At 50.7% G+C, this 10,761-nt stretch overlaps 2 protein-coding genes across 14 annotated transcripts in view; one reads left to right on the forward strand and one right to left on the reverse strand.

Annotated features, from left to right (window-relative positions):
• KIAA0753 (KIAA0753 ortholog) overlaps positions 1 to 10,761 on the forward strand; it is a 75,470-nt gene that overhangs the window by 7,180 nt on the left and 57,529 nt on the right. For 3 of the 13 annotated variants that reach the window (XR_003438013.1, XM_027130765.1, XM_027130759.1), the window contains exons 1-2: positions 7,079 to 7,906; positions 8,577 to 8,739. Coding sequence is in view for 10 of the 13 variants with exons in the window: in XM_027130765.1 (XP_026986566.1) it covers positions 8,644 to 8,739 (96 nt within the window). In the remaining 3 variants the exon portion in view is untranslated. Of the gene's footprint in view, positions 1 to 3,529; positions 3,734 to 4,246; positions 4,360 to 5,200; positions 5,309 to 7,076; positions 7,907 to 8,576; positions 8,740 to 10,761 lie in introns of those variants that run through there. The other 10 variants (XR_003438015.1, XR_003438014.1, XM_027130769.1 and 7 more) reach the window with 8 other exon arrangements.
• Positions 615 to 3,358, reverse strand: TXNDC17 (thioredoxin domain containing 17). Its single transcript, XM_027130777.1, has 4 exons — positions 3,147 to 3,358; positions 2,495 to 2,576; positions 1,992 to 2,067; positions 615 to 847 (listed from the first exon to the last, which is right to left on the reverse strand). Exons 1-4 carry the CDS (start codon positions 3,346 to 3,348, stop codon positions 779 to 781), a joined length of 429 nt encoding a protein of 142 aa, XP_026986578.1. The 5' UTR covers positions 3,349 to 3,358; the 3' UTR covers positions 615 to 778.

The following is a 10,761-nucleotide window of genomic DNA, read 5'->3' on the forward strand; positions in this document are numbered from 1 at the left end:
GACTAGAACAAAGGTGAGGAGCCTCAAATATTTGTGCTCATTTGGGAAAGCTGACCTTTATTTGGCAGATACCACAAACCAGGCACAATGTTAAGTGCTTAGTTGCATTCTCATTTTATCCTCAGAACGATCCATGTTCATAAAGGAGGAGACTGAGGTTTAGACAGGTTAATGGTTACACAGCTAGGAAGTGATAATCAATGAGACTGACTCACAGGCTGGAGTCCTTCCCATCACTAGGTTATACGGTCTGTGACCTCTCTGCCACCCGCCTCATCCCAAGTAGTCAAGCATATTCAGACAGCTGTGACAAACCTGCCAGCATTAAGCAGAGGCTGGATTAGATGTGCTGTGCTTCCCTTCAGTGGTTAGGTTAAGTTCTACACTCAAAGCCAAAGAAGGAGTTTCAGGAATAACAGCTCTTTGTAAATTCGTGGAATTTAAGGTAAAAGATCCTAACTCCTTTAGAGATTTGGAAGCTGTCTATGGCACTATTAGGGGCTTTTAGGTATTTCTGTCATCTCCAATAATAGCTTCCTTTGTGCTATTACTGCCACTCCTGAAGAATTATTTTACCTATGGTAGCTTAAATATACCCATATATTAAAGCAAACTGAGGGTTCATGAGCATTTTAATAGCACTCTCTATTGTTTAGACATGTACCAATTTTTTTACATCATCATTTATTTATTGCTAACATGAATTCAAAGCAAGTATGCAGATTCTTTTATACTAGAGCAAATCAGGAAATAAAGACACAATTGCCATCGTCAAATCTTAATCTTCAGAGAACAACATCCCCACGAGGTTGGCCTGAAGACACTCAGATTCTACCAGTTTTTGAGGCTGTAAGAGAACAATAGTCATATCTTAACCCACAGCTACAAAAATGTTATTAGGAGGGGAATGAGTTGTTCTACCTTGAATGACACAAGTCTTGGAACAGAGAAATTATGCTATTCAGAAACTATTAACTAGTTGTAACAAGCTTTATGAAATAGTTAAGATATTTACCTTAAGGTGAATCATTAAAATACTTGGCTCCGTGGACTAAAACAGGAGACAGGAAGCCTGATGTCACCCCTTCCCTTTAACTCTTTAATTTAGAATCCCAGGGCCATGACTAAACTAGAGGACATGCCCTTTCTTTTCATCCAGAATTATGGATTAAGTCGAAAACAACTATTGATGCCACTGTTTTAAGGAATTGTATGTTAACCAACTTTCTTCAACAGTGCTTACAGAATTTTAAAATAAGGATGGCTTTTAAAAGGCATGAAAAGGGGCTTCCCTGGTGGTGCAGTGGTTAAGAATCCACCTGCCAATGCAGGGGACACGGGTTCGAGCCCTGGCCCGGGAAGATCCCACGTGCCACGGAGCAACTAAGCCCATGTGCCACAACTACTGAGCCCGCGTGCCAAGAGCTTGTGCTCCACAACGAGAAGCCACCGCAATGAGAAGCCTGCGCACTGCAACGAAGAGTAGCCCCCGCTCGCGGCAACTAGAGAAAGCCTGCACACAGCAACGAAGACCCAATGCAGCCAAAAATAAATTTAATTAATTAAAAAAAAAATAAAAAAATAAAAGGCATGAAAGGGCTTCCCTGGTGGCGCAGTGGTTCAGAGTCCGCCTGCGGATGCAGGGGACACGGGTTCGTGCCCTGGTCTGGGAAGATCCCACATGCCGCGGAGCAGCTGGGCCCGTGAGCTATGGCCCCTGAGCCTATGCGTCTGGAGCCTGTGCTCCGCAACGGGAGAGGCCCCAAAAAAAGAAAAAAGGCATGATAAAAACCCTAATATTTGCATTATTAATAACTTATTGGGGTAGGCCATAGGGATGGACAGCCATGTGTATTTTGAATACATTCTGAAGAGCAATGTGATATTTGGGATGAAATGTCAAGATCTTTTCAAATTTGAATCCAGAACAAGTTAAAAGAGTTTTGATAGGGTGAACTGTATCCCCAACACAGTTAAAGAAAGATACTCACTGTTCCATATTTAAGTAGTGTAGGCACTCCAGTTAATTTCAACTTTTTCCTGAAGTCATTATTTGGCTCTTTCCAACTATTTCAGAAGGAGAAAGTGATCATGAAAAACATTTACTTGGTTTCTTACATTCTGCTTTGTATTTGATATATTCCCACTTTCAGTCTTTCAGTAATCATTGTTTTTGTTGTAAACATTTTAAAAACCTTGACATCTACAACATATATTCTCCTGTGCAAAGTTTTCATTTAAGTGAATATATACTAAGATATAAAATAAATGTAAAGACAAGTTCTGAACTAACATCAGGCCAAATTATTGAATTACCCTTACCTAATACAAATGGCTGAACATTCGAATTTTTAATTCGTATTTAATATATTCTAATTGCTTGACTTATTCGACTGTATCTTAGAACTCAGAACCTGAATCACAAGACCCTTCCCGCCTAAATTTGCAAGAGTCTAGTGCATGTCTGGGAAATAGAGTACGCATTGCCACTTACTAAGGTTTTTCTCCTACTTGGCAGTAGATGAACACACATCCTTCACCAACATGCTTCAGCCCCTCTCGTACGACCGGTTCAGCTTTTTAAAAAGTTGATAGAAATAATTACCAACTTTACAATCAGGCACTGATGAACAGCGTCCCTCTCCCCTCCCCTCCCCTCCGTCTTGGTAAGTACTCAGACTTTATCCTGCAGTTAACTGAGGAGATAAACGGAAGTCACGTGTTTTTTTCTGATTTTTTTTTTTTTTGAGAGCCACTTTAAGGGTAAGGACCCACTTTCAGTCCTGATTTGTCCCCAGGCCACAGCGCCCAGAACAATGAAAGACAAATATTTGCTGACTTACCATAAGGAGACCAATTCACGTCTCCTGTAAGACACTAATCACATTGGGGAAGTGAGAAGTTCTAATGGACTAGATTCCAAGATTACCTGGGTCGAATGGTAGAAGAGCACACTTGGCGGGGCGGGAAGGACTTAATAGGAGGAGAGTCGGGAACAGGGTAGGAAAAGGCAAGGTGAGAGCTCAGATCGCCCTGCGGGACTCCGGTAACAAGACTCCCTCCGCTTCCTCTCCACCCCACTCTGGCCATAGCCTCGGCCTTCCTGCCACTTACTCTGGGCTGCAGCCCCCGAATCCCGGCCTCACCCTGCACGCAGTCGGGGCACCAGCTTTTGCCTTCGGCGTCCTTAGAACCAGAAAAATAGGCGAAAATGGTCTTGCCACTGTGCTGCTCCACCGCCTGCATGAACTCCTCGTAGCCGTACACGCTCACCTCTTCGTAGCGGGCCATCGGGAGAGCGTGCCTCGGACAGCTAGAGGTGTCTTGGGCCGCTGGGAGAAGCTCCATGCGGGGTGGGGCGAAGCTGTTTCCGGGTGGGCGGGGAGCTGGGCAGGGCCTGAGAAAGCAAGCCCGGCTCTGAGGTGCTACGGGACCCTCTGACGGCCAAAACTCCTCTGCACCGTTTTTCTATTCTATTTTCTCAGGTCTCTCAGTGCTGACTGCACTCCGAAACCTCGGCTTTTGCCCCTGTCTGGTCCCGGCCCCAGCCCATGTGCAGTGACTGCAAAACCTGCCGCCACGCAGCCCCTGGACCCTTAGGTGGCTCCGGAGCCTTAACGGCTCCCAACCCGCCCTGCGCCCGTTGCCATGGCGACTGGGCGAGCGGCCGGAAGGGAGGCCTAGTTGCGGCCCCCAGCCTGCTTTCTGGTAGGCGCGCCGCGCCCCAGACCAGGTGGGCTCTGGCCGGAGCTGGGGGGATTGTGGGAAGCCGCGTTAGGAGTCATGGATCTGCGGGAGAGGAGACTTTGACCCAGCGCAGATCCTGCCGCTCGTCGGGCCTAATTACTTTTTCTCTTGCCGAGGCTTTAGTGGGGCCCTGGGACCGGGGGGCGGGCGTCCGGGACTGGGCGGGGGTAGGGGGCTGGGAGGGAGGAAGGCTCAGAGGGCTAGAGCTGAGTGTGTGAGTGCGTGTGTGGAGCCGCTCTGGGAGGTGCCGCGGGGCTGCGTTGGGAAGGCGGGAGTCGCCCTGGAGCGATGAGTGGGGCGGCTGGCCCAGGGGTCTTGCCGGGGCTGCGCAGGGGCGAGCTAGCGGCGGAGACGCCGGGCCGCTGCGTGGGGCCCAGCAGGTTCGGGCGCGGAGTCCGGCGGCCGTGGGAGAAGAGACGGGGTGCAGGGACGTCCCGAGGCCGTGGAGGGAGGCGCCGGGCGAGGTCCTCGGTGCGGGAGACGCGCTGTGTGAGTGCAGAAAGGCTGCAGGACTGTCGGCGGCCATGGGGGAGGAGACCTGCAGCGGGGACAGCCCAGGCCGCCGGGGCGAACAAGGCTGCGGGGACACCTGGCACGGCAGTCTCGATGGAGGTAGCAAGGGACCTTGAGACTGTGTGGGTGAACGGGGCAGTGGGGGAACCCCAGGTGGTGGGGCCTGTCGGCTCTGTGTGGGTGACTGGCACTGGGGGGGAGGAGGAGACGGCTTATAGGATCCCCCGAGGCTGTGAGAGAAAAGGTCGTCCGGGATCTACGGGGCATGAGAGCATTCTGGAACTGTGGTTGAAGGTGCAGGCTATGAGGGCAGCTTCAGGATGTGGGGAAGGAAGCAGAGTCGAGCTCCATCCCGTGTCTGCAGGAGAAGGGCCGGTTGAAAGGGGGGTTCCTGGACGGGCTTCGTGGGTAGAGACCAGCTGTGGTGGTCTCACCGGACCATGGGTGAAAGGCCAGGCCAGGCCAGTCCCCCGGGCCGCAGGAGTAGCCATAGCTCCGGACCTAGGGGCAGGCTGTGAGAGGGCCTCAGATTGGTGTGGGCAAGGCCAGGCTGTGAGGATGCCACCTGTGGCTGTGCCTGGGGCTCTGGAGGCAAGTTCTGGGATTGCCCCACACCCGCGGGGGAGAAGACAAGCCGTGGCGGTGCCTGGGCCCGTGGAGGGGATAGGCTATGGGGTTGCCCCGGGCTCTTGGGGAAAAGGGTCGACTGGGGGGGTTCCCGGGGCCACTGTGGGGTGGCCTGAGGCTGTGGAGGTACCCAGAGCTGTGGAGGGAGAGCCAGGCGGCAGGGCTGCTCCAGGTCTGCGGGGGAGGGAGCAGGCAGCGCAGGCGCCTGTGTGTGGGGATACCCCAGGCTTAGGGGGAAGGGGGCGGACCGCAGGGGTGCCCAGAGCTGCGCGGGAGGAAACTCCCTCTGTGGGTGCCCCAGCCGCGTGGCGGAGGAGACAAGCCGTGGAGGAGACAGACGCCGGGCGTCTCCCTGGCCTGTGGGGCACGGGACAGCCCATAGTGGTGCCTTGTGCGACTGGAGCAGGAACGAGATGTCGGGGTGAGCCAGGATTCGGGGAGACGGGGCAGGCTGTGTGGGTGGAGACAGGCTCTGGGGGCGACTTCGGGTCCCGGGAAGCTGCACAGCCTGCAGAGGTGTCTGGTCCTGATGAGCAGGAGGCAGGTCCTGGGGGCTCTCCAGGCCTGTGGGACATAGGACAGGCTATGGGAGTACCTAGGGCTCTGGGGCCAGAGACAGGCTGTGGGAGTGTCTGGGGTCTGTGGGGAACGGAACAGCCTGTGAGGGTGTCCCAGGCTCCGATGGTAGCGGGAGCCGTGGGAGAATGGACCATCGGCGGTGGTGTCCCAGGCCTGTGGGCTAGGCAGCAGGCTCTGGGGGCGCCCCCGGCTGATGCAGTGATGGGGGCTGTCGGGGAGGAGACCTGCGGTGGGAATGTCTTGAGTTTGTGGGAAAGGAGGCGGGCTCTGGGGGGGCAAGAGGCTCTGGGGGGGCAGGAGGCTCCGGTGCCTGCAGCTTTAGGGGGACCCGGGTCTGTGGATCAGGAGGCTGGCTGTGGGGATGCCTCATGTCTCTGCATGAGAAGACAGGCCGCAGGGCTGTCTGAGGCAGTGGGGTCGCCAGAGACAGCAGGTGTGTCCAAGCACAGGAGTGCCCCAGCAGGGGCGTCCGCAGCTGTGTGTACGTCTGGGTCTGGAAGCGTACCTGCCAGAGTGCCTGCTGCTGTGTGGGTGTCTGGCTCTGTGTGTCAGGAAGGCGGCTCCAGGGATGACTTGAACCTGTGGGGAGAGGTTCGCACTACCAGGATACCCTTGGTTTCAGGGGTACCTATGGCTCCCCAGGAGCTGTGGTCTGTGGGAGAGGATACTGGTTGTGAGGCTTCCCCAGGATCATGGGGAAGGAGACAGAGTGCTAGGGTTCCTGTGGCTGCTGAGGTGCCCATGGCTTCTCGGATACCTGGTCCCCTGGGGTTGGAGACTGGCCCTGGGGGTTTCTCACGCTTGCCAGGGAGGGGACAGACTGCGGGAGTACTTCTGACCGCAGGGGTGTCCACAGCTGCTGGGGCCCCTGGACCGCTGGTGGGTGATGCCAGCTCTGGGAGTGGCTCAGGGGTATGGAGAAGGAGACAGGCGACTGAGGTGCCCACTGCTGCCAGGGCTTCAGGACCTGGGAACGGGGAGACTGACTCTGAAGGCGTTGCAGGCCTGTGGAGAAGGAGAGCCGATGGAGCTGTCCCTGGGGCTGTGAGGGTACCTCTGTCTTTGGGGGTGCTTGCAGCTGTAGGAGTTCCCACGGCGGGGCGTCGGCCTGCCGCAGTGTGGGTGACTGGGTCTGCAGGAGAAGATCCCAGTACGGCTGTCTCCAGCTTCACGGCGGGGAAGAGGCCGTCCACAGAGGGCCCCGGGGCTCCAGGGTGGGAGACAGGAGGTAGAAGTGTCCTGGGGCTGCCGGGGGGCGTGTCTTACACCTGTGGGCGTGGGACCAGGTTATGGAGCTGCCCAAGATCTGCGGGGGAAGAACCGGACTCTGAGAACGTGCCAGGGGTGTCCAGGACAGGCACGGCTTGGGGGGTGAACGAAGCCGAGGAAGTGCCCCCGGTTTCAAGGGAGGAGACAGGCATTGGCCACTTGAGAGATCATGCACAGCAGGGTGGGAGGAGACAGGCTGCAGGAGGGTCTAGAATCAGAGGGAGGGGGAACAATTTGGGAGAAAATTGTGAGGGGGAGGACAGATTGAGGGGTGCATTCCAGTAGTATATATAGGGAACAAGTTGGGGGACCCTGGGGCTCTTTGGGAGGGAACAGGTTGGGGGGAGATTTGTCCTGGGTTATGGATGAAGGCACAGGCCGTAAGGGTGTCTCAGGATGGGGGAGAGAGATACTTCCTGGAGATCCCTCACCGTATATGGGATAACACATTGGGAGGTTTTCTGGCGCAATGGGAAAGGGACAGGTTGCAAGGAGAGGGGTGTCCCAGGACTTTGTATAGGGGAACGGTTCGGGGTGGGTGTCCCTGGACTTTGTGTGTGTATGTGCTTGTGTGTGTGTGTAGATCACTCGAGGTATCCTGGAACTGTGGGGATCACCTAGTTTCTTCCTGTTGGAGAATGGACTGTTAGGCCTTTGGCATCCAGGGGGAAAGTACTGACCACGTACAAGCCACAGATGCCCAGGCCCCAATTCTGCAGGCTCCTTCATTCTGCGGCTCCGGCCCCTGGACTGTGGTGATGTCAAGCCAGTTGGGATTGCCTCACTCGGGTGCTTCCTCCCATCTCCGCTTTTGATCATGTCTCTATAGCCTTAGAAATAAGGAATCTTTATATTTCTACAGATGTGTCAGTCTTTAAGCAAATCCAGTCTACAATCCTTGAGTTTATTCAAAAGCTTAAATTAGGGATCTTTAAAAAAACCTGAATTTCCCAGTTGAGTTCCTATGGGATTCTTTGAGAGGGCAAGCTCCCCCATGCAGTTAACACTAGTCAGTTTATGGAAAATCTGCTTAATTCGACAAATGTTGAGTTAAATTGTCCACTATGCTCAAAGCACTGTTGTGGGGAATCTCAGAGAAGAGCAAGACAAGGCCCTAACCCTCCAGGAACCTTGTCTAGCTGGGAAGATGAGACAGATACCTGTGAAATAGGTAAATAACGACATGAGCAAGTGTGTGAGTGCAGGGGCAGTAGTGTCTATAAGGAGGCATTCAGAATAGGGAGAGGCACTGATGCGTGTGTAGTTTACAAAACGCTCTTATCTGTTAGACGCTGTATGTGAATATAGGGTGGGGGGAGTTTGGGGGAAATTGAAGATGTACAGAGGTCATTCAGCTAGTTAATGGCAGTTCCTGGCGTCAGTCTAGGTACTCCGATGCCACAGGTTTACTTAGAGTCATTCAGAGTTATGTCCTTTTGAGCTACCTAGAAGAGTGAAGTGTACTGCTTTTTGGTTAGTAGTTAGGATTTATTAATGTAGGCTGTATATCCGTAAAACTTCCTTGCGGGAAAGTGCTTGTTTACCGTAGCAGAGCTCTGTTTTTGGTGACCTTTGAGATGTGAAATTTGGAATGAAAAGGGCTCAAGAGATAGTCATTAAGCTAGTGTGTCCCCTATTCGCTTGGAAAGTAGAATTTCAAAAGTGTAGTTGCTTTAGTAAGTGGAAGAAACTGTCGTATACCTGTCCTTAAGCATTCACTCTGTAGTATGAGGTGGCTGGGGGCTACTACAATATTGTTATATGAGCATGGCACTGTGTTTTACTTACTCTTTCCTTTCGTTTGAATACAGCTGGTCTGAAAGTACCTTCTTTTATTTTAGGCAATGATTTTAGGAGAGAACTGTTGGCTGATGACTGAGCTTTCACTATTGTACCACACTTTCTGACATGATGGGATCGGGCAGACCAGCCTCAACCTGTGTTCATCTAGCATCTAGTGTCCAACTGGATGGGAGGAGTGACCCCAGGAAACTTCAGACCCAGGTAGTTTCGTTCTATTTTTCTCTTCAGAGTTTTGTTACGAAACATTTCAGACAAAGAAAAGGGCAATGAACACGTTTTAAATCACCTTTTAGATCTAACCATTATCACACCTAAGAAAACGGACAAAAAATAATTCCCTAATATTATCTAAGAACCAGTCTTTATTCAGCTTCACCCAGTTGTCCCCAAAATGTCTTTTCTCCCAGCATTGTATTTACGCAAATCTTCCAACATACAGCAAACAGAATTTTACAGTGAACCTGTAGATTCCATTACTATTTCATGTGTTTGTTCCATTGCATATCTATCCTTCAATCCATCCCTCTAGAATCCATTCATCAATCCCTCATACTTTTGGACTCAGATCAAAATAAATTTCAGGGGCTTCCCTGGTGGCACAGTGGATAAGAATCTGCCTGCCAAGGCAGAGGACATGGGTTCAGCCCTGGTCCAGGAAGATCCCGCATGCCACGGAGCAACTAAGCCTGTGCGCCACAACTACTGAGCCTGCACTCTAGAGCCCGTGAGCCACAACTACTGAGCCCGCGTGCCACAACTACTGAAGCCCACATGCCTAGAGCCCGTGCTTCTCAACAAGAGAAGCCACCGCAACGAGAAGCCTGCACACTGCAACGAAGAGTAGCTCCCGCTTGCCACAGCTAGAGAAAGCCCGTGTGCAGCAACGAACACCCAACACAGCCAAAAATAAATAAATAAAATAAAAATAAAATAAATAAATAAATTGCAGACTCTGAGTACCCTGAGTACTTGAGCATGCGTATCATACACTAGAATTCATACTTTTTTAAAGATTTTTTTTTTTTTTGATGTGGATCATTTTTAAATGGTCTGTATTGAATTTGTTACAATATTGCTTCTGTTCTGTGCTTTGGTTTTTCGGCCCGAGGCATGTGGGATCTTAGCTCCCTGACCAGGGATTAAACCTACACCCCCTGCATTGGAAGGCAAAGTCTTAACCACTGGACCACCAGGGAAGTCCCCTAGAATTCATCCTTTGTTTACCATTTTTTTCTTTTGATGTACATTTTACATCTGCAACAAATACACTGAAATGTATACATCTTGTCACATTTGCTGAGTTTTGACAAGTGTATACACATGTGTATACACATGTATAACCCATGTATAATACCACTATCAAGATACAGATCATTTACATTACCCCAGAAAGTTCTCTCATGCCCCTTCCTAGTCAGTCCCACCCCGGCCCTCCACAGGCAACCACTATTCTGATTTTTTTTCAACATAGATTAGCTTTGTTTGTTCTAGAGCTTCATGTAAGCAGAGTCATATACTGTGTACTCTTTTGTGTGAGGCTTCTTTCACTGGGTATGATGTTTCTGAGATTTGGTGTAATATTTCTGAGATTCATCCACCTTGCTGCATGTATCAGTAGTTTGTTACTTTTGAATACTGAGTAGTGTTCCATAGTAAATGTGTACCACTGTTTATTCATTCTCCAATTGATGGACACCTGGGCTGTTTGGGTCACTATGAATGAAGCTGCTATGAACATTCTTGTACATTCTTGTAAACATGTTTTCATTTCTCTTGGGTAAATACCTGGAAGTAAAATTGCTGGGTCATAGGGTAGGTGTATGTTTAGTTTTTTAACAAACCAACAGACCTTTTTCCAAAGTGGTTGTACCATTTTATTTTCCTACCAGTAATGAATGAGAGCTCCAGTTGCTCCACATCTTTGCCAGCATTTGCTGGTGTTTTTTAATTCTATATATTTTTTAATTATACCATTCTGGTGGGTGTATAGTAATATCTCAAAGAAAAACTTTTTTAAAATTTTGACATAATTTCAGACTGACAGAAAAGCTGCAAGAATAGTACGCAGAATTCCTGGATACTCTTCTCCCAGATTCCCCAAATGTTAGCATTTTATTACATTTTCCCTCCCTCTCTCTCTCCCTCCTTCCTTTTTTTTCTCTCTCTCTGTCTCACTACACACACACACACACACACACACACACACACACACACACACACACA

Source organism: Aethalodelphis obliquidens, unplaced genomic scaffold (genome assembly GCF_003676395.1).
Source record: "Aethalodelphis obliquidens isolate GAN/ISIS:26980383/991018 unplaced genomic scaffold, ASM367639v1 scaffold38, whole genome shotgun sequence".
Taxonomy (NCBI): domain Eukaryota; kingdom Metazoa; phylum Chordata; class Mammalia; order Artiodactyla; family Delphinidae; genus Aethalodelphis; species Aethalodelphis obliquidens.

Coding starts and splice junctions, on each gene's coding strand:
- TXNDC17 (XM_027130777.1), bottom strand. CDS start 3,348: ATGGAGCTTCTCCCAGCGGCCCAAGACACCTCTAGCTGTCCGAGGCAC. Junction 2,577..3,146: donor GTGCCCCGACTGCGTGCAGG/GTGAGGCCGGGA, acceptor CTTTTTAAAAAG/CTGAACCGGTCGTACGAGAG. Junction 2,068..2,494: donor CAAGTAGGAGAAAAACCTTA/GTAAGTGGCAAT, acceptor CTTCTGAAATAG/TTGGAAAGAGCCAAATAATG.